Source organism: Crassostrea angulata, chromosome 9, assembly GCF_025612915.1.
Source record: "Crassostrea angulata isolate pt1a10 chromosome 9, ASM2561291v2, whole genome shotgun sequence".
Taxonomy (NCBI): domain Eukaryota; kingdom Metazoa; phylum Mollusca; class Bivalvia; order Ostreida; family Ostreidae; genus Magallana; species Magallana angulata.
The window spans coordinates 4,574,296-4,601,635 of record NC_069119.1 but is presented as its reverse complement, the minus strand read 5'-3'; the positions used below and the strand labels follow the sequence as shown (position 1 = coordinate 4,601,635).

Below are 27,340 nucleotides of genomic sequence, written 5' to 3'. Positions count from 1 at the left end.
TTGTTATATATATATATGTTATAGGCTTTTTTGTAAAGGAAGTAAGCACCAAGGGGAAATAGTAGATGGCAGAAGTCTGGTGATTAAAAGAAATGAAAACTTTATCTTGTTTGTTTATTTTTATTGCTTATTTCATCTTTTAAAAGTGTACATAAATACAAAAAAATACAACTATTTTGAGCCTGGTTTTACCTTTACAATACACGAAAACCCAGGACCTTCCGGGGGCTTCGCCCCATGGGCCCCCACCAGGGCTTTGCCCTGGACCCACGGGGGGCCTCAAGGCGGCCCCCAGACCCCCTGCCTCAATAATTTTATCCACGCCCCCCCCCTAACTACAAATCCTGTATCCGCCTCTGATGAGTAAGGAGGGAATAAACAATAGGACATTTAGAACTAAATAAAAAGGAATAAAATGAAAAAATAAACAGGTAAAAAATTAAGTAGATATTGCATATAGTCAGACAATTAAATTTAAAAGTGGGAAATTACACACCTACAAACAGGTACAGGGCTCTCTCTCTCTCTCTCTCTCTCTCTCTCTCTCTCTCTCTCTCTCTCTCTCTCTCTCTCTCTCTCTCTCTCTCTCTGGGTAGGGGGTTGCGCTGTATGTATCATAACCATTAAAATTAGTACCTTTGGCATACTTATTGTAGAGCAAAAATTCTTTGACGTTTGTTGATACCGAAATAAAACTATAAGTTGACAATGATGCAAGGTATGTATAATTCTTGCTGCGCTCGCCAGAACGGTAGTACCGTAAAACATATTATGAAAATAACATATTTTTAAGATATTCAATAAAAACGCCGGACAATGTTACAATTTCTCAACGTTTTCGAAGAGATCAATGTGTCCTCAGCTGTCGTCCACAACGAAATTATTATATACTCAGTACTTAATTTAAAGAACATTTAATCATGTTGAAGTTTGCCATTGGTCTGGTAGTCAACTTTTGAACTAACATGAAACTCCTCGTATTTTTGTTGCAACGGTTCTTTAAAACATCTATTGGCACCTTGATTTAATTGAACAAAAACAAACAAGATCTTTCTTTTTAACTTACCGCAGTCCTTTTTTGATCAAACTTAATAGAAGAATGTTAAAAAAAAGAATAATGAAAAGTAACTCAGTTGAAAACAACGTCACGCTCAGTAATTGCTAATTTCAACTACAAAAAATAACATGCCAACTTTATTTTTTATTTCAACTCTGTATTTATTGACACATATATAGATATAAATTTTTGATCTTTATAAATAAATGAAACAAATATAATTGCTTATCAAATAAAGATGATGCGTTATTTTATACAATTTCAAAGAATAGAAGCGGACAAAAGTGCAGTTTTCATTTTTCTCTGCATCCAGAGTTGACTTTCTTCTGTAATCCCATTCTCATTTCGAACTAGACGTCACATTCTGTAGAAAAAAAGAACCTCAGGTTCATTAGCAACGGATGTTTTGAAATGTAGGTACCAGTATATATTGCTTCAGATCAGTATTCGACATTTACGGTGGGACATAGATGTATGTTTTTTAGGAATAAGACAAAAAATAGGAAACGAAGAGAACATCTACTATGGTTTCATTAATATTCAAGGGCATCAATTTTCGTGGATAAAGTGAAAATCACAGTTTCAAGGATACGTAAATTCGTGGCCAATGACCCTATCAATACAAAATGTTCATAAAAATTGCACTTCAATGAATGTAATTTCGTGGATCAACTAAACAACGAAATCCACGAAAATTTGTATTTAACGAATATTGATGAAACCACAGTGTCTAAGGAGGCTTACTGGTCGACAAATGAACCATCAGATCGGCCTTAAACCTTAAAATTTGATATTTTTGGCCATAAGCAATTGTTCAGTGAGAAAAAAACATCCATACATTTTTGTTTTTAAAATTTCAACATTTTCCTTTATCTTTGTAGAGAACTCGCCATCTGAAGGATGCAAATATCGCTTATAAATGGCAGCGATCATTCAGCCCTTTTGTTACGCTATTCTTTACTTATAAAGAGAAAAGTTTAAAGCACAGGTACCTCAGCTTTAGAAGAAACATTGAGAAAATTTGATTACTTCATTTTCTATTTGCATTCAATATTGGTCCAGAGGTAAAATAAGAAAATTTTCACATTTTTTAAGTGCTTGTTGCTATAAAGTATAATTACCAAATCTATAGACCTGTAGTAAAATTTTAAAATTGGGCAATTAAAATGTTTTATTTCTTTGTACACCCCCCTCCTCCACCAAGTTTTGTGGTTATGAAGAAAAAAAACCATCCAGTTTTCACGTATATTAAAAAAATTCTGTATTAAAAAAATCAGTTGAGGAATATTAATACTTCTTTAATTAAGTATGATTTGTGAAAGTTTGGAAACATAAAAAGGTTTTCTGTTTCATTTCTTTGATTAAATCATTCAAGAACTAGATGTTTAGATATTAACAAACTTTCCTAATATAATGAAAATAACCGGGGTTTTTTTTTCAAGATATAAAATATCAAATATTTTTTGTAAAAAATCAAAATATTTGAAAAGTATATACAAGCATGAATGTAAACATATACCAGAAGGATCCTGTCTGTGTAGATCCATAATGTTGTTGTCCTCAACATATTTTTCGATCATCTCCTTGACATTCTCATCGGGATCCTTTGACAGGGTAAATATCACGTGATAGCGGTATGTGGCGGGGGTACACGTGGGCGGGTTTTCAGGATCATCTGAGTACTTGTTGTACCAGTATACATTGCACACGCTGAACGGCTCCTCTTCCGTCATACGATGTTCAGTGATAACCCTACCCGAGACGCCTAAAACAACCAACAGAAAAATCATCATGTATTGAACCTCTACTTGTATTACGATGACTAAATGGTCGTCCCAATTTTTTGACCATATTAATCTCCTTAAGATGAATAGGGCTGTTTTCAAAACCCTAAGATATTTTTTTTCTTTACTGAACATAGTTAAAATCAAAAATTATCATATGTAATGTATTAAGATATATCTGATGTATTATTTGTTTACCATCCAGCCTCCATATTTTTGGAGTTCGGACGTTTTATGGGTATTTAATCGAAGACACTTGAGTACTTGAGTTGATAATTTTTTTCTAAAAGTCTTATAAAATAAAAAGAATGTTTAAAAGAGGTATTCTCTCAATTTCATTTTTTTTAACATCTCAGCTTGGAATATTTCTGGAGTAAAACATTTATAGAGAGGGTGAAAAATACGAACAATCTTTCCCAAATGTCACTTCTAGCCAGTCATGGTTGCCCATACTTCCCATACTTTCCACCACAAAGTTTGTTAAGTTGTAACAGACTTTTCTGAAATCAACGATCAAACATATGCATGTACATGAATTTAATATCAACCTTAAATAAATCTTATTGTTTATAAAATTGTATCATTGATGGGAATGATATAAAAAAAAAGATGTATTTTATAAAGATTTTGTACTCGATACCTATTTTACATTTTAATTCGCATCGGGGGTTTTTTTCAGGAAGGGGGGGGGGGCGACGGTAAAGAAATATAGAGGTAAACGATTAGTAACTAACATTCTATTATTTACAAACTGTAAATCTTTCTCAATTTTAAAAACAAAAAATCGACAGGAAACATACTTTTTATTCTTATTTCTTTTGATGTATATTAACGATGCTGTTTGGATTAAATAGCCATGAAAACAAAGATAAGAATGAATTACAGATAATGGTAAACTAACAAATTTTATAACTTATTTTATTTTCTATTCAAATGCGTAAGATTTATAGTCTTTGGTCTTTTGATGATTTTTTTTTTTAATTTTGAATCGAAACTGCAGTGAACAATATCGTGTCTAAATAATCAAACATTGATTTTAATAAATCCATAAGCAAATATAAATCATTTTGTTTGAAAAAAATTCGTCAGTTAATTGGATAGAGATAAATATTGCAATATTTGATATCTCGTAATTCTTCTGCATTATTTTTCACATCCGCACTTCTTAATCATAAGCAGCTTCACACAATAGATAACTTCACATACACACATTTTAAATATACCTGAAATATATTTTGTAGATTATAACAGTAACAAAATCTTACCCATTATATCTGACTTCATAATTGGTAGATTTTGCCTTGCTGCCAAGCTTAGTATGTGCGTAGACATAGTGGTCCACAGCCTCGGGGTGATTGGTCTGATACACATAGGCTCCGTCAGGATGGAAGGTGGCATAGGACTGAAAAAAAACCAAGGGTGTTCAGTTATCAACACTAGATCTGGATTTCTAAAACTAACTAAAACTTGGATTTTTACTTAAAACTTAAGTTTTTACTTAAGTTTGATTTTAAATCCTTGCCAAGTATTATCAACACTTGCTTTTTAAATAAGACTCAGTTAATGCACTAAACATACTAAAAAGAATTTGGGGATATGTTTGAAAAGGATAATTAAAATGAAATTTATTTATAGAAAGTAAAATAAAGCTAACCAAAAACCTTTCTATTTGTAAAAGTTGCTAAAGAGTACTTGTTGGAATAAATGATTAAGTACAAGTTTCACTCAAAGAATGAAATCATAATATCTATATATATTTTAAAAATGTTTATACATGTTGATATATGAATAACAAAACGTACCTGTGTGACCATAAGAATTGCCAGGCCGAGTAACAACAGATGTTTGGTGCTCGCCATTTCAGGTGTACTACTTTGCTGAATTGTAAGATTTTCTTTACATTTTTATATACTGTTGCAATGCTTAGGACCTCCCATAATACAAATAAATACCAATCGATTGAGAAAAAGAAAACCTTCAATCTATTCTTTAAGAAATCGATAGTATCTAAAACTCTTAGGGTAGAGTCAATGATTAGAAAAAAATGGATTCAGTGAAGTAAAAACCGCTCTTAATGGCTGTTGCAACACGTGGCTGCAACAAATGATATTGTCTAGGTTTATGACATTGTTTATTGAACACAATTTGAAACCATTTAAAAAATGTAAAAATTTCTGAAATTATGAGTATGAATGTTTACATCAAAAAATTATATCAGACTGACAACAAACCAATTATTCTCAAGGATCTATAATATCTAAAATGTATCCGGGGGGGGGGGGGATGTAAAAGAATTCCAGTTAGTTTCAATGAATCTATTATATTACTATTTTAGCAAGGGAAACATACGTAAGGGCAATAATGTTAAGATTATCTTTTTGGTTTAAGATGAAGGGGACATAAAAAAGAAATAAATTAATTTCAAAATATCTACAATATATGTATTAAAGCAGAGGCACATACAAAAGAAAACCAATAACTTTTAAGGTATCTATTATACTTGTATTTTAGCTTTGACGACAAAGAAAAAGAATTTTGATTATTTTCAAGGTATCCATGCTATTTGAATTTTAGCAGGCGAGAAAAACAAAGTATTTAATAGATTTTAAGGTATCTATAATATTTGAATTTTACCAAGGGAGACGTACAAGATGACATCAATAAATTTAAGGTGATCAATATTATCTCAGAAAAGTGTAACAAATACAAAAGTTTGATATGATAATTTATTTTAATACTGTGGCAATGTTGTGGGCACAGCTGTTAATATGAAGTACAAGTAAAAATCAAATATCAAGTCAAATCAAATATCAACATGGGCAAGGGTCCCCCAAGCAAAGAGCCCCAAAATCATGTATATACAATATTGCAGCTAAACGCACAAAATATTAGCGCAAATTCTTATGACAGCATCCAAAAAACACATGTTTAATAAGTAAAGAACCCATAAACCATAATGTCTGCCATTCAAAAATGAAATTAATTAAATATTTGTTATGCGAATGTAAGATATATATATGATGAAGAATCAGCGCCCTGATTTCTGGATTTCATCGGTAGAAAGCCCTATTACGGCAAGGTCAGTGCATGCCTCTATCCGAACAGAATGAGACTAATATCCTGAGCTGGAAGGCAATTGAAGGTGTTTAACTGCCTTCGAGAAAACTCTTGTAAATTGATACATTGTATGTGGGGACAAAAAAAATGACAAAGCAATGGTCCTGACCCCCCTTCTTACCCCGGCAGAAACTATTTTAATAAGAAACAAGCCGATATGGATATGCTACACTACCATTTCAATTTGTTATACAGTAACCTTACCCAACTGGTCTGTTTTGGAATATCGGATAGACAGCAACAGGGATTGCTTGTCATGGTCAAATGCCCAATCTCAGATGAAGTGTGGTCTGTTGAAGAAACTTACATGTTCTACTTAGTTTACACTAATAGAACACGAAATGCCAAAGAAAATGCTGCAGAGAAAGCATTGGTACACATGATTGGTAAAACCTTGATGTTTTGTAAAACTAATTTTGTTATTGGTAAGATAGCGAATGCCTTGTCTTTGTTTCATTCCTTGCTGTAAGTTTGAAACAAGAAATTCTTGGGTCTAGTGTGTTTTGCAATTTACTTAAAAATGAGATTGCACATAAATATGACCTTACTGTAGTAAATGCAAGTCCAGATGATAATGAATGTAGAACTAATTGCACAGTTGCAATGGAGGATGCCATACACTTAAGCAAACTGCATAATTTGCTACTAACGGCCAATTCTCCACGATTGGAATTGTGTGTGTTTTTAGACACAAATGCTTCTGAAAGTTTAAAGCAATTCAGACTGGAAATAATGACTGATTGATGTACTTGGCAAGACTGTCTCCTAGCGTGAGGAGCTGCTTCCCGGAACTTGACCCACTGCTTATGAGAAATTGAGTCAGCTACCACATTGTCCTTGTTTGCTTTATATTCTGCGCGAAATAAAATATTTTATTCTATGATTGAATAATGCCTAGCTTTCTGATTTGCTCAAATCCAACTATCTCGAAAAAACAGAACGTTATAATCACCTGCACGTGACTTAGGAGGTCAATATAACATTTGATTTTCTCTACATTGGACTGAAAATAGATCTTCCAATGAAACATCGCGTTTCTCAATTTGTTCGGCAATGGCTTCAAATTAAAATTTTGCTTGATAACACCCAATTTGATATATATCTGTATCAATTCGTCGCTGAATCCTATTATAAAATAATTATTGCTGGGGTTTTTTCAATACGATGATTTAACTACCCTCGAAGTGCAATATTCACCTCGCCTCCGCTCGGTGAACATTGTACTTCGAGAGTAGCTGCCGACATATGTGATTGTACCTATATGTATTCCATGTATATAATTATGTGCAAATACTGTCTTGTCCCTTTTTTGTTTACAAACATCGGATGCACTTCTTAATTGTCGCGCCAAAACCAGCGCTTGCCCCATTTGTCCCACAAGCTTTAGAATTTTTAGTCGGGCTCTGCTGAAACCAGAGTCCTGGCTGTAGGCAGGCAATTGCCAGTTGAACTGTAAATTGCACAACTTCAAAAGTAAACAAAAAACCAAACAGCGTCAAAGTAAATGCTTCCGCTTTACAAAATAGTTACACTAAGAGCCACGTTTTGTCAAAAGCGTTGGTATTTTGTTTCTTCTTTTTTTTAATTTCGAGAGAATTGTCTATCTTTTTTAGTTCTATTATTAATAACGTGTTTTAAAAACAAGGCTGCATTTTAGACACATACAAAGCGCATGAATTTCCATGAACTACTTTGCTGCGCATTGAAGAAATGGGGATTGAATATATAACGCCTCTTGCAAAATTCAAGGCAGCAACTGTTGAATTTTTTTCTACTAGACAGACATATTTTTGTTAATAGCTGCTTACAAAATTTGGTCGCTCTCTGACGCTTTGTCGACATTAAAAGCATGAGAGAGAGAGAGAGAGAGAGAGAGAGATAGAGAGAGAGAGAGAGAGAGAGAGAGAGAGAGAGAGAGAGATATTTTTAGTCTTTAGTACACAATATACATAAAAACACCAATAGAGCCCGGCTTTCAGTACTTCAGTACTTTGATTTTATTATTGACAAAATTATTGCTAACACAAAAACTGCATGCCTTTTGTCTTTTACTTACATTTTATAAGCCAAGCATTTTAAAACATTATTATTTTTAAAAGAAAAGATTATTTCTATTTTTTATCAAAGAGTAAAACCCTTACATCTTTACATTTACATTTTACAAATTAATCGACATCATTTATATTTCAAACAAAAGTCTCAAACATTTTTACTGATAAAAAAGACTTGATGGCAACATGTTACCTATTGATTTGAAGAAGCTTTTGTTTGATGTTTTATCATATAATAAATTAAGAGCCACAAACTGTTGCATGTATATTGCGGAGTTATTTTAAAAACCCTCTAAAATATATCATTTGTCTTACTGTTTATGTAAATGAAACAGATTAATTTTAGTCAAAGCTAAGAAACTATTTTTATTTTGTTTTCTTTTTAGAAGTGCATTTGATAGCAAATATGTAAATGCAACTTACATATGTTGAAATCAGATTAGTAAGTTTTCATGTTAAACTTACATTCTTCCTTCTTTTAGGAATCCTAACAAGGGGGCTTATTAACTAAACAATTAATAAATCGTTTTAAAAGTTGATAATTTTCACAAGTATATACTGTATTTACTGAAGATACATGTATCAAGAATGAATTTCATACGTTCAATGGTAAATTTGAAAGGTACTACAGCGAACCAAAAACAATGCTAAAATCAATATGACCTGCATTTTTCAATTCATTACATTTCATTAAGCAAAAGATGTTTGTACTATCAACACATAGCAAATTAATTCTATATAGACGAAAACTTTCAATTTGAGAAATATAAATAGATTTTTCATAAAAAGAATTGATGATTTGAAATGATTTCAATAAATTTCTTTTCTTGCATCAGACATCAAACTGGGACATATCCTCTCTGTATCTAAAGATAAATACTCTATGGTATATAATAATTTACCAGTAAGTCGATGGGATGAACAAAATGATATTTTGGACATTGATTTATTAGATATCCAGTGTCATAAAAACACAAAAGACTCCACACTATGATAATAAGCTTTTAAATTGAAATGTTCAGTTTAATTTGTACCTTTCTCGTCGCTTTCTATATATGCATTCCAGGATATTGTTTTTCAAATTTCTTCAAGGCAAAGGGATGATGTTTGATATTGGTATATGTGTCTTTTGGTTAAAATGTTGGTTTAAAAAACAACGTATTCTATTCAAAAGTAATTTGTGTAATGTTTAAACATGGTCGGTTTGCATATGCCTCGGTAAGGGTATTGAATGCACAAATATGCCTTCGGGTGGTTAAAGTATCGTATACATCGTCCAACGATGGTATACCTTGATTTTCAAACAATATTTTACACATTCAACATTATGAAGCAAATGAAATTGTGTGTTTCAAGTATTCACATCTCTAAAAGAAAAAAAGAGAAAATGACATAAATAAGAAAACCTTTTACTTTTTGTCATATGAGTAACAAACATTATTTTTGATGTGAGTGTAAGGACAATAGCAAATATAAGATCATCATTTTGTTTAATGACTTTTTCTGTCATAAACCTTCATTCCAGTAGATTGATCAAGTTTTTACATTTTAATTTCTTTATCATTTCCTCGACATTTCACTGTATTCAGCAAAATGATTATTTTCATCATTAAGGGTATAAGAGAGAGCACTTATTAAAAACATAGATACTTCAGCAGGTTCATCTTACTAACGACTTTTGCTACGCTGTTAAAGTTATATAATATATGTCTCTGAATTCGTAGAATTGCCCGTTTTTGTATTGATAATGAATGTTAGTTTTTTTTTTTAATTCTAAATAAAAGAAATAAAAGAAAATCATTTTTATAAATATACTTTTTAACCAGTAGGATAGTATGATTTTGCTAACAATTTACATTCAGAACAGCAAACAAATGTATTGGGGGGGGGGAATTGACATCAGTGTAAAAGTAGATAGAAACTGGAAAATGGGGTGTTGATCATGCTAACATAAAAAAAACCAGGAGCTCCAGATATCGCTCTTACAAAGGAAATTTGATTTTCTAAAAAATGCGATCACCTGTATGATAATAGTTAAGTCGTCTGTTTTCCTTTTATTTCATTAATCTATCTTGTGTATTACTCTGCTACAACAATACATTGAACGGTTGCATAGTAAATTAATATATCATCGATCATATAGCAATGAACCTTTTAGGACTAGGTGTATAATAGACATTTGATTAGATCCTTTTTTCCTAAAGTTTTCCTTTCTTAATGTGAAAAGTGAAAAGTAAAAACACAGATGGGTGAAGTGTTTGTAATTCATGTTCAGTATTCTATGAGTATAACTTTAAACCATCCTTTTTTTTTTTTTTTTTGGTAATGTTGGGTTCTTATCCCTGTATCATGTGTGAAAAGTCTGAAAACTTCAATTTATTTACAAAACTATGTAATATACGAGTAATACTTTTTTTCATTTTAACAGCTGATCAACAGTCGTTAGTATGATAAACTTGCTCATGTCTCCATTTTTTGATAATCAGTGCTCTTTTTTAACCTCTTTAATGATGACAAACACAGAGAGGTAGAGAGGCAGAAGTCAAATTTCTGAAACACTAAAAATTTGACAACATTATAAAAAAAATACAGAGAATTGATCTACCTATACATTAGAGTTAAGGTTTACGACAGAAAAAGTTTTGTAGGCATCACGGTGAACTTATAGTTTATAAAGTAGGAAACTTGTAGTCAAACTTTCGGGGTTTTCTTATATATTTTGTAAGAAAAATAAATGCGTGAGCCACACAATTTAATCTGCTTTATAACGTGTAAAATTGAGTTTGAAAATCGGACGTACCATCGCTGGACGGTGTATCAGAAGATTTAGCCACACCACTGAGATATGTCTACTTACCAATACCGTTATCTATTCTACCATGTGTTGCAAACCTAATATAAGCTTTTTTAACATTGCGCAAATTTCTTTAAAAAACTATAGGTCTTTTTTTAAAACGAATATTTATCCAAAAATAATACATGTACCAATCACCAACATTATAATTTTTCTTATACAAATTCAAAAATTTAAATTAAAAAACATTCCAGGAAGACATATACAGAGAGCGTAAGAAAAGGTAAAATTTAAACTGAACACTTCAAGGGCCTCTACCGTTAATCAATACTTACTCTCTCATTTTGTTTATCGCCCTAACTTCGTGTTATTATTGATACACGTAAAATGTAATGCTTCAAAGGAAAAGTGGGCTGGGTGTCCCACATTATCTAACAGCAAACATTTTTCTTAAATTTACAAATAGAAATTGAATTTTCATTGAGTTGTCCCTACCACTTTTTAGAGGATGAAAAAACTAGAAGTAATACAAAAAAGATTAACAGTTAAATTGAAACCATAGGTATACTATCCCCCCTCCCCCGGATTAGGATTATCATGATTTAACAAATTGTGTTTTTTTAGGGGGAAGGATTTTTTCGTTTTGCTCGTTAAGATTTTTTGGGTGAGCCCACCCCCACCCCCCCCCCACTTTCAAAAACGATATTATGTGCCTGAATTATACATGAGCAGCATTGATTATGTTGTATATTTGTCCCCTCCTCACCTTACCCCCTATGATGCTTCGTTTCTGAATATACTAGTATTTAATTCCTTCAGATTTCAAGTGTAATTTAATACGATAAATTAATATCATATGCTATTTATTTAAAAAAAGATGCTTCATGCCTGAATTATACAAGAGCGACATTTATCATGTTGCATAATTCGCCCAAACCCCCGACTCCCCCACACACCGCCCATCCGATGCTTCCTGTCTGAATATTCCTTTAGATTTCAAAGTTAATTTAATACGATAAAATAATAACATATGTTATTTGTTTTAGGTAAAAATACAAAATGCAAATGTTAGTGAGGTCCTTTAAACCTAGATTCAGGATAGCTAGAGAAAGTACACTACGGCCAGTGCGGATCCAGTATTTTCCCATGACCCCGTGATGGTGTTTTTATCCTTACGATATCCTTTTATCCCATCGATACACCGTCGCGGTATTGTCATCGCAATGATCGTGCGGCCATGAGTTTACAGCGATGGTGTAAGACACCGTAATAGGTGTACGTAAGGTCTCAAGGACTAAATCGAGAAGAAAAAGAAAAGCTGCCTTTGTTTTCTGTTTTAATTTTTATCAAAATAAAGATATAATAGCATATATAAATAGGGGAAAACACATTTTGATTTTAAACTTTTAATGTAACAGGTTATCAATTTAAAATTTACCAGCTGCTATGAGAACATAGGTTTGATATTTTTCTCCGAACATAAATTATGCATGATTCAGACAGGTATACTAAAAATCAACAAGATCAATGTTAATTAATGTTTGGACACATCTCTCTCTCTCTCTCTCTCTCTCTCTCTCTCTCTCTCTTCTAATGTTGCTATAATCTTATGGATGATCAGACTGTTGTCAATAGAAAAAAGTATGGGTACCATAACCATTTATAAGTCGACAAAAATTATTCAACACCGTAATGTTTTATTTTAGACTCTTATATGATAAGAACTTCTGTTTGAGATGGGAAAAGGGGGGGGGGTATCCATACTCTTCATTCAGAAATATTGAACATCTTTTAATGTGGTTTGGGACACCTTTACATGTTTCTATGTAAAAATTCACCACCACCCTCCCCCCTCATTATGGCCTAAGTCAAACCCAAGCTTTTCTGGCCAAATGTTTTTTTTTAGAAGAAAATTTTTTGTTAAAAAAAATCCAACAAATTTCCATAATTCTTAATTATCTCTCCTTGAAATTCCCTTCATTTTATGATGCTTTCGCCATTTTTGGTTGAAATTGGACCAGTTGTTTTGAAGAAGAAGAAGTATAAATTGTATAAAAGTTTATAGACAGACAGACGGACGCTTGACAAAAAGTGATCAGAAAAGCTCCCTTGAGCTTTCAACTCTGGTGAGCTAAAACCATGAACTTGCACAAAACCATTTGTTGCAGCCATTTGTTTGCAACGGCCATTAAGATCGGGTTTTACTTCACTGAGTCAATTTATTTCTTCCTATTTGATAACAGCTGCATATACTATCAATTTTTCCAAGAAAACCGATATTTTTCTGTGTTATAGGCGGCCCTCAAGAAGTTGCAACAGTATATGCAAATGTTAACCGCATCTTATTATTCGTCGAAGTGGTACATCTAAAATGGGGAGCGTCAACCATCTGTTGTTATTGGGGTTTGCAGTACTTATGGTCACACAGGTAGGTTTTGCAATTCTCATATCTATATACATTTTTGAAATCTCTATAGTTGTTATTTTTATTCTCTGAGTGAAATTAATATTCCAACATTCATGTCATCAAGTACTATATTTCACCTTTTACATATATGAAGGTTTTAGGTAGTCCATCCATAACTATTATATTTCATATCTAATAAATTGCAAGTTTGATCATTAATATTTTTGTGTGGGGTTTATTAAAGAATAAAGATTCACCTTTGAAATTAAAAAAAAATGAATACTAGTATTAACAAATATACCATATGTTGAAGTTAACATTGAAGTCTATGGGAAAAATGTATTTTCAATTATATTTTTAGTACAAGTAAATTTCTCACATTTCTATTGGTAAAAAGTTGCAGAAGCTTTCTCTTTCATGGAATATGCTAAAATAAATCATTATTTACCATACATAGTTTCAGAAAAGGTTTTTTTTTTTAATTTTCCTAAAGGGCGGACAACTCTATAAAGAAAATTTAAGTGCAAAAAGTTTATTTAATTGACTTCAAACATACTCCCGAGTTTGGTTTATGTCAGCTTCATAATAACTTTAAAATACACATTCGATGTAGTATAGATCAATGCAAATTGTTAAATTCGCCTTAGTTGTGGATGGACTACCTTAAGTTCTGGGGTTTTTCAACCTGTAAATAGGTTTTATTTTCATTATCCATGTCAGAAATAACTTCCAATTCTTTTAATAGTGCAAAGTATACTTGTGCAAAGTATATTGAGTGTTATAAACTTTATCATAAAAGCAATTGCTGATGATACTTAGCAAATATTTTGTTATCAAACTTAAGTAAAAACTTGAAGTGGTTTTTTTTTCATATCAAAGCAAATGTTAAGTGAACAGCCTTGGTATATTTCAGTCCTATGCCATCCTTCACCCTGGCGGAGTCTATGTGTATATGACCAATCACCCCAAGTCTGTGGACCACTATGTCTTCGTGCGTTATGAGATAGGCTCCGAGGCAAGGACGACCAATTATGAAATCAGACACAATGAGTAAGAATTTGCTACTCTTATCGAACCAAACTTATGCAGATGAACTATGAAGATGAATTATTGAAATATTTATCTTTATGCAATTTAACGACGAAATATTTACAAACAATTTAGATTTGCTTATGGTCAAATCACATAGAAGTTTGTCTGAAAATTCAGAAGTCTATGACAGTTTGTGAATAATATAAGGGTGGTTTCTGACTGTTCAACTCTATATTTATTAACCCCACCCACAGCCCCACTCTCCCCCCCCCCCCAAAAAAAAAAACAAACAAAAAGAAACAATACAAAAAAAAAGAAATTAGGCGAAATAACTTGCAATTAAAGTTATCAATATTGTCAAGGACAAAACCGTTAACTATGTTATTTTTTCTATTTAAACATTGCCATCAATTATGCTATTTTGTGCGCAATAAGATTATGTAAAGTTGATATTATATACAGCCATATGTTTGATCGTTGATTGCAGAAAGGGCTGCTACAATTTGACAAACTTTGTGGTGGAAAGTATGGGAAGTATGGGCAACCACGACTGGATAGAGGTGACATTTGGAAAAGATTGTTAGTATTTTTCAAGTTTTATTTAACCATTTTTTTTTCTAGAATAAGATTGGATATGATATTTTTACTATAAACTTTGTTTAGTAATGCAAATTTTAAAGTTTAAAATTTTAACACTTGCAGAGCTCTTCCTTTCAAGGAGATTAACATGATCTAAAATTGACCACAACCATCCAGCCAAATAAGTACAAGTATTCTGGGCCAGGTTAAATACATGACAGTTTGACTTTTGGCTGTTTTAGGCGTCGCGGGTAGGGCAATAGTTGAACATCGTCTGACGGAGGAGGAGTCGTTCAGCGCGATTAATGTATACTGGTACAACAAGTACTCTGATGATCCTGAAAACCCGCCCACGTGTAACCCCGTCATGTACCGCTATCACGTGATCTTTACCCTGTCAAAGGATCCCGCTGAGAATGTGAAACAGATGATACAAAAATATGTGGAGGAGAACAACATTAGAGGACTACGCAAATACGACCCTGCTGGTACATGTTAACATTATTAATAACATATATATTTTAAATATTTTGATTTCAAGTTTTGGAAAACTGGTAATTTTTTATTATGATTAGATATTATATTTAGAAAAACTGCCCCCACATCTAAACATCAGATTATTGAATGATTGAATTACAGAAATAGGACAGTAATTCTACTTATTTTTTTTAAAATTATTTTTCAATTGAAGCTCTACCCTCTGGTGAGTTTTTCGTGTTAAATATATTTTGTCCAGCGTTTACCCTCATCTTTCCCTCTATCCTGCGTTTATTGGTCCGATTGTAACTTCTTCATGTTTTCAAACTTTGAACAAATCATGATACATAATTTAAAAAGATTTTAAATTCTTTAAATGATTGATCATGTTTTATATAGAAGAGATATTTTGATATACGTTGAATACTTGTTGGAATCTTTCTCCAGAACCCCAATACCTGAAAAAGCTTAAAGAAATTGTCATACAATTGTCCAATCGTAATAAAACTCAAACGGGGGGCTTATAATAGAAAGGTACAAAAGAATACAAGTACTCTCCAGGGGCCAAAGTCTAAACAATTCTAAAGAAGAAAAAGGAAACATTCTTATTTTAAAATTCTTTATTTAACTACAGGTCTGAGGTGTTGTATCTTTGCTATATGATAACAAGGCAGATCTAATTGTTAATGTGCTGATTTCTCAGCCTCTTTAAATGGATTTTTTTACTATTTTTTAAAGGAAAAGTTATAAACGTCAGGTACTTACTTACTTAGGCCTGTGGCTCCGTGAGGAACATAGGCCATCAACAACAGTCCTACAACGAGCACAAGGCTCTAGGCTGCTCTGGCGGCACTGTTCCAGATCATATCTAGTGACTGAAGCTTTGCCTATGCATCCCGCATCTAGGTGTTTCTTAGACTTCCCCTTTTCCTCTTGTCCTGGGGTCTCCCACTCCAGTGATTGCTCCATGATTTTACGCAGGCTAACTATCTGGTCAGCACACGATCTGTTGCTTCTGAATCCAGCCTGTTGATCATAGAGTTTTGGTCGACTGCTTTGCTCAATTCTTTCAAGAAGTATCCTGTTGAGGATCTTGTTTGGCACTGACAAGAGCAAAATTCCCTGGTACTTACTGTACTCACTTAAGTCTCCTTTCTTTGTCAGCCTCATAAGTATGCCTTGTTTCCATTCCTCTGGAAAGCTCTCTTCCTCCCAGATCTTCTTAATGAGTTTATACAGGATGGAAACAGATGTTTCAATATTAGCTTTGATGGCTTCTGCTGTTATCTCATCAGGTCCTGTCGCTTTTCCATTCTTGAGCGTGCTGATTGCCTTCATGATCTGTCTTTGTTGGAATGTAACAGTTGATCGGAAGGCCCGTGTCGGCTGGCTGTATGTCAGTGTTCTACCCATCTCTTCAGATGTTCATCAGTTGTCGCAAAAGGGTTCCCATTTTTGTCTTTTACTGACTTGTTTGTCTGTTGAAACTTGTTTGAGAGCTTTTTGGAGAGTTTCCCTGTCCTGCTACTTCTTCCTCTTGTTTGGCTAGATTGTCGATATCCTCTCGTTTATCTTTCCTGATGCTTTTCTTAACTTCTGTGTCTGTGGTTGTATACCCTCCTGAGCTTTTGCTTATGCCGGCTATCGTTTAGAGCCGCTCTCTTCTCCTTCTTCACATCAATTTTCTTAATTGTGTCTGCAGATATCAACTCTCTGTGCCGAGTCTCTCTTCTTCCAAGGACTTTTTCACATGTGCCACGCCACATCTCACTTTCTTGGTCTTGAGGAGACTGGCATTGTACTTTGTCATCTTGTTTATTGTGTTATTAAACTTCCTGAGGCGGACTTTAACTGCTATCATCAGTAGATGGTGGGCTGATGGATGATCTGCTCCTCTCACCATTCTCACATCCTTTCATGCTCTACAAAATTTCTTGCTTGGTCGATTCTCTGTTATGTGATCTGGTGATCTCCATGTGGCTTTATAAATTCGTTTGTGAGAGAAGATGCTTCCTCCTATCACAAGCTAGTTAAGAGGGCACAGGTTAGCAAATCTTTAACCATTCTCCTTCATGAGGCCTAATCCTCGAGTGCCCATGACTTCATCGTGGCCAGTGTTGTCGGCCCCAATCTTAACAATGAAATCGCCCATAAGTATCGTCATGTCGTTCTTCTCGGCTTTATCAAGCTGGTAGAACGCATCTTTCTTTTCATTATCAACGTCATCGGTGGTTGCGTAACATTGGATGATGTTTAGTTTGATCTTGCAATTCGTTGTGCTGAACTTCGTTGTTATAAACCTGGAATTATCAGGTTCCCATCCAAAAAGAGCTCTATGTGACAGGGATAGCATATCAGTCCTACGCTTTCAGCCTGGGGGCTCCCTCCTTAGTGTGGCCGGAAAACAGCGTTTCTCTAGTGTTAGGTCTCCCCTCGTCTCACTTAGTCCTAAGAGACAGATGTTGTAGCGCTTCATTTCACTCGCTGTTTTTCCGGCTTCGTGCATTGTTTTGGTATTCCTGGGTGTCAGAAATGAAATCAGCCCTGCAGCTTCCTTTCGGCTTTCGTTGCACAGCCTTATTGAAGGCCCAATCTGGCCCAGGTTATACTGATTTTGGTTTGTTGCTGACAATTTGTTTTTCTAGGTTGGGTTTTCGGCCTTACGGAAACTTCTAAAGACCTCCAGGAAAGGTGATTTGGTTTTTAGACTTGCTTTCCTAAACTGTTTTCCATCCCTGGTTGTTAAGCACAGTCCAGCCATTTGGCTTTTTATATCGGTGTTTTCCTTTACCAACATTTGCCACATGTAGTTATGGCCACAAGGCACTGGAGGTATGGAATCAGGGTTTTCCTTCTCTTAGATAGCAATGGTTTTCAGGCGCCAGATCACTAGCCTTTGTCCCTTCTCCTATCAGTATAAGAGGTTCCACCGAGCTTGTTACAAACTTCACGAGCAGGCTAGGAGTTAGACTTAGTTGTCAGAGGCTATTAGAGGCGCAAGCCATGAGAGCACTTTGTAAACAATGATCATGAGAGCTTATCGCCATTGCCCCCCCCCCCCCTCCCCCCGGCTGTAACAACCTCAGAAGCCCATGGCTTATACAGACAATTTGCGAAATATACTGAGTACGAAGAAATATGAGAAATTCTTGTATATCCTCGGAACAGTGTTACTCATTTCATTAAAGCGTGTTTGTATTTGCCAAAACATATTGAGTGAGAGATGTAACCTAAAGTTCTCTTCTTTTCAGTATTTTAATTATTTCAAAACTTTTGCATGTTGCTAATGACTTGAGGCTCTTTTTTTCTCTACAGAATGTGACGTCTGAGATCGGGGTTACAGAAGAAAGACAACTCTAGATGCAGAGAAATGCATGAAAATTCCGCATTTTTTCCGCTTCTGCTTCTGAAATTTTTTAAATATTACGCAGCCCCGTTATTTGATTTGCAATTCTATTTGGTTCTTTAAACTATAAAGATCAAAAATGTATATTTATATGTATGTGTGTCAATAAATAAAGAGTTGAAATAAAATAAGTTTGCGTGTTATTTTTTGGATCATCTGAAGATAAAATTGGCAAAATTTACTGAGGTAGTCGATGTTTTCAACGTAGCTTTCCACAGTGTAAGTTTGTGAGTTTTATCAGAGAAGTGTCTTCCCACAAATGTTTATTTAAAAATAAAATTTGGTGTTATGATAACACCAAATCTTATTTTTGAATAAACAGTTGTGGGAAGACAGAAGGACCGGGCTCTGTTGAAATGGAGATCTAGTTTTTTGTTTTGTTTGTTTGTTTTTTTTTTTTTTTGGTTAGTTTAAATTATTGTGCCAATTAAATGGTGTTTTGAAGAACCGTTGCAAAAGAAATGAATAAAGTGTACATTCACGTTGGTTAAAAAGTTGACTACCAGATCAACGTACAAAGTTGGAGTTAATATAGGGATAACTCTTTGAAAATGTTCTTCTAAATAAAGTATATTAATTTTGTCGTGGACGACAGCTGCGGACACATTTCCTCCTCGAAAAACTTTGTATGTCTTTTAAAGAATATGACATATTTATGTAATCAGTTATGCATCCGCTTCCGTTAGCATTTGGTGCGTATTAATTTATAGGCTCTATCTGCAGTTCACAATGAAGAGCAGCTAAGACGGATTTTCGCCACTAATTATCATTATTTTCAATATTAAGCTAATGAAATAAGAACTTTAAAGCCGAACGGGTGTAATTCTTCTTTGCTCCGACATTGCACTGCCATGTTGTAAATTTTGAATTAACCTGAACGTGACAGGACATATAGGCCTATAGGTTCCGAAAATCTGATAAGTAATTATGCAGCATATAGACAATAATCCCGGGACATTGCACAATTTAAAACGATCTTTGGCTTAGCTTAATTCAGTGAAACTCATATTAGAAATACAGACATAATGTACATTTTTTTGTACAATATTACATTTATATATTTATATTATTAAGCTCAGAAAAGCAGCCAAGAAAATGAAATGTCCAAATTAAGAATTTCAAAGTCCAAATGGACTTGGCAGGTCCTAAACTTGTCTTTCGGTAGACAATTCAAAAGACATTTCTTAAAATATATAATGTACTTGGTTTTTTTTAGTTTTTACAGAAATTATTTTTGGCGGAATTTTTTATTGGTTAAAAATATGTCGCCCTTTTCTGTATGAACTAATTTATATCTAAAAAAAAAAAATATATATAAGTAGTTCTCACGATATAAATAAAAGCACATATATATCGAATATATACTTTTCTTCCAAATAACATATAGTGTAAGCTTCATAAAGGTGTGGAAGGCTTAGGGTCACATTATGCAGCTGTAGCCCCCCCCCCCCCCACCCTAATCCACCCACCCCCAAATCCAGAAATTTTTTCCAGGGGTTGGGGGTTCGAGGGATAATTTTGTTTCCAGGGAGGAAGGGGGGGGGGCTCCGAGGCATATTTCAGTAATTTTTTACAAAGTGAATTAAAGTAATAAATTTGAATCGAATTTTCTAGGCGGGGATCCCCCTTCTTTTCTTTTCTTTTTTTTTTTAGATCCGCGCATGTGCTCTCAAGGCAAATATGTTTAAATCCGGGAGGGTGGTCTAATTATAAATCTTGCACGAGCGGTTAAGAGAAGTTTATATCTAAAATTCTCTGTTTGAGGTTAAAACAAAAGATTCAACAATAACATACTGAAGTTCAAAGTGCGCTCGGTACGAATTACTACATTGTATTGTTTGAGCGAATCATTACACGTACGCCTTATTAAACATGAAGTGACATCCGAGGAGCCGCGATCGGTGGGTGATAATTGTTATATTCTTAGAAAAAAATGATGTGAATTTCGATCAGGAATACTTTTAAAAATGGCTGGGAGTATTCACGAGGGCCCCGAGTTCGGGGTAGGGGACTTCGTCCTCCTTCATGACCTAACACTGGATGCATTTATGGAAAATTTAAAACTAAGGTGAGTGGATCCAGAGATTAGACAACTTGTCAACACTTTTGATTTTTTCGTCTGCTTTTGTTTTTATGCGCTGTCCAAAAAGCCAGACACAATAGAATCGTAGTAAGAATTCCACGTGTTTTTCACATCTGTTATGGGTGGATTGTCATGCGTGCGTGCTTTAAATCTTTCTCCACTCGTGACCACGCCTTCAACCATGGCCATGTCACCCTGACAGAGGGGTATCATATTACATAGGCATGACAGAACCTCTGGCCTCTCTAAACATTCCATTTGGAGAATTAAAAAAACATTGAAATTTTTTTTTTTTTGGGGGGGGGGGGGGTCTGTAATTTGGTGGCTAAAATATTCTTTTTTAATGATGACAACAAGCAATTTGCAATGAAACACAGCATTATGATATATATGTCTTCAATTTCTATCCCTAAGAGATTAACAATTTTACGAAAACTGTATATTGAAACCCCTGCCAGTGTATTTAAAGCTGTTGGTGTAACTTTCATGTCCAACATGAACATTTGTGTGTAGCCACACTTAAAGCATGACACATTTTCTTAAAGTGCATGGATACTGTAATACACTCTGACTTTAATTGTTCCTAACCCAAGACATCCTCAGGATATGAAGATCATATACGGCTCATCATAACTATATGTGGTTAGTTGTACACCACACATGCGTACACTACTTAGGACATCTCTGTGTAATTATCTGACATTAATTGCCTTTATTGATTGATGACTATCCCAGATTTGAGAAAGAATGAGAGGGGAAAGGGGGGGGGGGTAGTCAATAATTCATTATTGTGAATTTCTTTGCAAATGCAGAATTTGGGTATACATTGTGTGGTGTGTAATATGCTAGCCCATTAGTTATTTTAGTAATTGCATGTGATTTGAACGTAGTATGTTGAACTTCTAAGATAATGTGCATGCTATTCACCAATATGATTGATATGTATTTATGTTTAGATTTCACACTTAGTTGTGAAATGTAAAATTAATTTTATACTAAATCTGCAGCATATGTATTAAACATTATTCATATTAAAAATAAAATATTTCAATGCCCTTTTAGTTTACAGGCATTATTACATGCATGTAAATGTTTGAAGACTCTGCAAAAGGGATGGTTATTGAGTGGAGCAGAGTTGATATGTGGAACAGGTCATGCATTTGGGTCCCACTGGTGACAGTTGTTTGAGTTTCATTTAGGTAACTTTAAAGGCATTGAGGAAACTTTGAATGCAGAGATGACTTCCTTGTGAGTTTGAAGATTTGAATCTAGAGCAGTGTCACTTTGTATAACATAGCGTGATCTTTTCTAGCTGGTCCCTCAGAACTCACAAATCACTATAAACTTGAGAAAGCATCATTATCTTCATCTTGTTATTTAACCATTGGATCTTGATCTATACATGTTAATGTTTAAGTGTGTTACAGCTATAAGTATGGGGAGATCAAAATGTTTCATTAAAACAATGTAAAAGTACTTGTTTCCCAAGCACCGCAATAGGAAGTGAGTCAGTGTTGTTGAGGATGTGTACTAGAGGTACATACTTGCCTGGCGTAATCATTCACAAACACTGGTGGGTCTTTGTAGACCTGCATTTTGTTCAAGTGTCTGTGTTGACAGTTTTGGCTTTACAAGGACATGCAAGATCTCTTAACACTTTTTTTCAAACATTCTTTTGATGGGGCAATTACGTCTGTAAAGTCAACTTCAATTACATACATGAATGATTTCCGTATATTAACATGATCAACATGACAAATTAACCAGTTTCCAGAGAGCAACCTAATTATAGAGCATACATTTGTATTTATATCTGCAATGTGACTTGCAGCATGCATATGTCTAGTTTGTCAAAATTTTTTCATGAATGTTGTTGAAAAAAATAACAAAAGATAAGAGAAAATCTTTTGTACAGATATGTGCCTACATTTGTAGATCTGCACTGTGTCTTCCAGTTTGTCAAGTAAATTTTGTAGAACTTTCGCTGTTGAATATGCCTACATGTACCGGTAATAAGGAAAGATAAAAAAGATTTAGCTGCTTTAGAAAATCAAGTAATTTGGCTACATGGCCTTGACGATGACTCAGACTTCTAAGAATACATTGATAGTTGATTGTTTGATAGGGAGTTCTCAGAAGTTTATCTTCTACCACCGGAACACAAGGCGGAGGATCCACGAGAAATGTAAACACGGTTCATTGTGGAAAAAAAGAAAATTCAGACTAAAAATACCCCAAAAGTAAATAGATCCACTTCTTTGTATTTTGCAGTGCTGTGCTTATATCGGGTAGATGTGTGTTGATAAGGAGGTGGTTATACATATAGGTGTATACAGTAATGTAGGTATGACATAAGCTTCTTATCTATGGTGTTGACGACCAAACAGAGAAGAGGAAGCGTTGGTTAGGGAACATTTGTAGTGTCCCGCCTCACTTACTAGGAATTCTCAGACCCACAGAGAGTAAACACAGAAACACAGTCTACAGATCTTTAACCCTTGTTAATGAAGCAGATCTGTTCCATAGAGAGACTGGTATTTTACATACTCCCCCTTCCTTTTCCATGTACACCATGCTTTATAACATGAAACCATCGAAAAAATGATTTTATCTTCTTTTTTTCTCTATATACATGTATCAACTCCCATGCATGTAATATTGAGAAAAAATAACAGAATCTTGAACAAAATGATTAAACCTCCTCATCTACATGTATAAACCCCAAGCTATGTATGTTGCAAGAAATGTTGGAGAGAATATTATTGCCTAAGATTTCTGACAAGTAAAGTTAGAATTTCAAGAATTTATTGCCCAAATAATGGTCATGGTTAACTTGCGATTTCTTGATGTTTGTGTATCAGAGACGGGGACTGTCTGTGAAGCGGTTGGTGTCGGGGATCAGGGGCCTGTAAATGTTTTACACGACGTACAGCCATCTAGAACCCATCTCCTGATTGTTTTCTGGCACATTATCTATCAGATAGATCAATAACACTCGGTTATTTCTGTCTTTATGTTACACCTGAGGCCCACCTGTACGAGACTTGTATTGAACCGAGCCGGTTCTAACAGACCACTAACTGATTTAGTTTGCTGTACCTGTTGATACTATCTATACCTGTCTACCTGTACATTATATAGGCTTCAAATCACACTTTTGCCCATCTAATACACTATATATATTTTTATTTACCTGTAGCTATCTGTACATCAGATGCTAGGAATCAAATCCCACATTTGCCTATAGACATGTACTTTATATACTGTGGTGCTCTATCATCCTAAATCTACCTAATACATTTTATAGGATCAAATCACACCACCATCTTTCTATTACTGGATCTTATATCGATGGTGTCAATCATTCAATAAACTCCTACAAATTGCACCATAAATACCTTCAGCTTCAATCATGGCATTATGAACTTGGTGCAACTGGTGGTTGTAAGATGCCTGTTTTATTAATCAAGCAAGTGTTCAGAATGTATGCAAACATACTGCATTTGATGTTCCCTGTACATGTAATTGTATGGATAGATTGTTTTGCCAATTTTTCTCATTTTGTTATACTAGACCAGGTATGGGACCGCACAGTTGGATAAATAGTAGACTCTTTTCTGCCTTTAAAAATCTATCACAGTAATTCTATTGTATTACATTTGTAGGTACACTATCACAATAATTCTATTGTACTACATTTGTATGTACACTTTACTCTTGACCCTCACTCAGTCTGTCCTTAAGGAAACCATTTGAAAGGAAATTTTAATGTGTAATATGATAGAAAGCAGTTGCCCTTGAAGAGGCTTGATCTTAAATCTTTTTTTATTAAAGGACTAGAGTATCAACTTTGAAGGTTAAACTACATGACTCTCATATACAGTATACAAAGAGACTGATAATAAACAGTATCAAAAAATTTTTCTTGTCTTTGTCCTGAACATGTTGTACTTTTGCAATGTGAAAGTGACTGCAAAGTAAGCAAAAAGTGGATCATCCTTAAAAATAACAGGCATTACAACATATTATTACCTCTGAGGCTCTCAGTATCATTACAACGTTTATTGACAGGAATAAAAACATGATGTTGGTCAAGTACCACAATTCATTTGCACCTGATGCCTGACATTCCTCTACTGATTCTGTTGTTGATGTTTAGATACTCAAAGAACAAGATTTACACGTACATTGGAGAGGTGGTGGTGTCTGTCAACCCTTACAAGACGGTCAACATCTACGACCAGACCTATGTGGACGAGTACAAGGGCCGCGAGATCTACGAGAGGCCGCCACACATCTTCGCGGTGGCTGACTCGGCGTATAAAACGATGAAGAGACAAAGCCGCGACACCTGTATTGTCATCTCAGGTGAGACACTGACATACAGTTTATTGTCCTATTAAAATATTTTCATCATCAAATCAGGGAGGACACTTCTATATTATCATTATGAGTGATTGTCATCTCACATGAGACACATGCATTGTCATCTCACATGAGACACATGCATTGTCATCTCACATGGGACACATACATTGTCATCTCACATGAGACACACACATTGTCATGTCACATGAGATACAAACATAGTCATCTTAGTTGAGACACATACATTGTTTATTGTTATCTCACATAAGTCTTATATGTGTATTCAATTTATCTCACAAGTCTTATATGTGTATTCAATTTATCTCACAAGTCTTATATGTGTATTTAATTTATCAGAAATATAAATTGTCATCTCGGTATGTTCAGTTTTACTGTTTGATATATTATTCTTCTTTAGTTTGAAATTCTGCAGCTACATATTTTTAAAGATTCGCCCTACAAAAAAAGATTTGTGTTTTGGATCTTTCTAAAGAACTCATTTTAAAACAGGTTTAAATTGAGCACAAAAGAATGAATGATGTATACTCAAAAATGGTTAGGACTAGTGACATAACACACAGAATTTGAAAAAATGTACTGGCATTGGAGTCCTAAATCTTTGTTTGCTTATCGTTCTGTATAGTTCGAACTTTGACAATAAATCTTTTTACTTCACTACTGTATCAATAGTCATGACTAACTCAAGATGGTTTTTAAAGTTTTTTTTTATAGAATTGTAAATCACATGTGCTTATCATGCATGTATGTAGCGGCAGAATTTTACTATTATTATTTTTCTATTAACTGTTTAAGGTGAATCAGGGGCAGGGAAAACAGAGGCCTCCAAAATCATTATGAGGTACATTGCCGCGGTAACCAATGTGGGCGGCCAGAAGGAAGTCGAGAGGTAATTGTCCAGACACCCCCTCCCACCTAACACCCCCCCCCCCCCCCCCACAAAAAAAAATAAAATGTCAGATAAATTGATTTTAAATACTTTATGTACAATTAATACAATGCATTGCTTTACCGGGGTATATAAAATTATTATATTATGTACATATTTCATGGACTAAAAGGGAAGTCTTATGAGGTTGGAATAATTTTGTATAACATTTATAACAACATGCTTTATTGGTGATTTTACAGTCAAAATGAAATAGAAAGGTGGAGTAGTCATTACATAACATATATAACACAGCAGCTATACATATCTCAGCATGCATGACTCAATGCTGTTAAATCTCTCAAGGCCATCGAAGAATGAAACAGGTTCTAGAGAGTTCATTTTCTTTCTTGAAGCTGTCTCAAACTTGACACTTTTTTCTCAACCCTATTTAAACATTTCTTGATTTTCACCTTTAATCCAACTGGAGCGCTTTCTTAATTCTCTGATTGGTCATTCAGAACTCGAAAAAGTATTATTTAAGATTTGAGAATGGAATAAATAAGTACCCTGTATGATCCTCAAGAAAGGGGAATGGGAACAGGAAGTAAAATTCTAAAAGTGGAGTGTTAATTTTTTTTATATCTGTGAAATTCTCATGCTCTATTTTATATCACATTCTTTTACTTGATATTGATCTCAAATCCTGATTTATGTAAATTTCTAAGATCTTGAACTTCAGCCTCGTACATTGCATGATGATCTACTGATCAAACCAAGCAGCTTTCCTTAAATTACTTCATGAATATGCTCACAAACAACTACTTTATTTATTTATACATGTTTATCTATTATATGATTTGTTAAAAAGAAAAATAAATCCCAAAATTCAATTACCAACTGCTACAGTAATTGAAATTTACTCCCAATATGGTAAGTTTGGGGTTAAGCAGCTCAGTTTTCCTTTTTCAAAAATTTTTCCTAAATTTATATTAGATTAAACTGCTGTAGGTATCAAATGACAATTGATATCTCAATAAACATGTAACACAATTACTGTGGAATCATTAAATTTCGTGGTGGCTCAATTTTTGTGGAATTCGTGGGTACCTCTCATCCACGAATTTACATCCTCCACTTATTAATAAATAACTGTTATAAAATCATATGTCCTTATGTTGGTATAAAAGAATAGCCAAAATTACGTCCCCAGGAACCTATAAAAGTTAACCAATCCACAAAAATTGGTCCCCACGAATTTTAATGATTTCACAGAATAACGTCTTTTGGAATCAGTCA

The 27,340-nt window shown here is 34.0% G+C and overlaps 3 protein-coding genes across 6 annotated transcripts in view; 2 read left to right on the top strand and 1 right to left on the bottom strand.

Annotated features, from left to right (window-relative positions):
* Positions 1 to 1,193: 1,193 nt before the first annotated feature.
* LOC128164213 (uncharacterized) lies at positions 1,194 to 4,776 on the bottom strand. Its single transcript, XM_052827968.1, has 5 exons — positions 4,644 to 4,776; positions 4,107 to 4,243; positions 3,250 to 3,341; positions 2,577 to 2,822; positions 1,194 to 1,421 (listed from the first exon to the last, which is right to left on the bottom strand). Exons 1-5 carry the CDS (start codon positions 4,698 to 4,700, stop codon positions 1,408 to 1,410), a joined length of 546 nt encoding a protein of 181 aa, XP_052683928.1. The 5' UTR covers positions 4,701 to 4,776; the 3' UTR covers positions 1,194 to 1,407.
* Positions 4,777 to 13,096: 8,320 nt separating this feature from the next.
* Positions 13,097 to 18,732, top strand: LOC128164321 (uncharacterized). The gene is made up of 5 exons (XM_052828113.1): positions 13,097 to 13,231; positions 14,124 to 14,260; positions 14,730 to 14,821; positions 15,064 to 15,309; positions 18,614 to 18,732. The coding sequence occupies exons 1-5, from the start codon at positions 13,175 to 13,177 to the stop codon at positions 18,625 to 18,627; spliced, it is 546 nt and encodes a 181-aa protein (XP_052684073.1). The 5' UTR covers positions 13,097 to 13,174; the 3' UTR covers positions 18,628 to 18,732.
* A 1,819-nt stretch (positions 18,733 to 20,551) lies between these two features.
* Positions 20,552 to 27,340, top strand: part of LOC128162660 (unconventional myosin-Id-like) — a 43,439-nt gene continuing 36,650 nt past the window's right edge. The window contains exons 1-4 of one of the 4 annotated variants that reach the window (XM_052825910.1): positions 20,552 to 20,772; positions 24,947 to 25,155; positions 25,969 to 26,062; positions 26,305 to 26,322. In XM_052825910.1, the coding sequence (XP_052681870.1) occupies positions 20,672 to 20,772; positions 24,947 to 25,155; positions 25,969 to 26,062; positions 26,305 to 26,322 (422 nt within the window). In that variant the 5' untranslated portion in view covers positions 20,552 to 20,671. The remainder of the gene's footprint in view (positions 20,773 to 24,946; positions 25,156 to 25,968; positions 26,063 to 26,304; positions 26,323 to 27,340) is intronic. The other 3 variants (XM_052825911.1, XM_052825912.1, XM_052825914.1) reach the window with 3 other exon arrangements.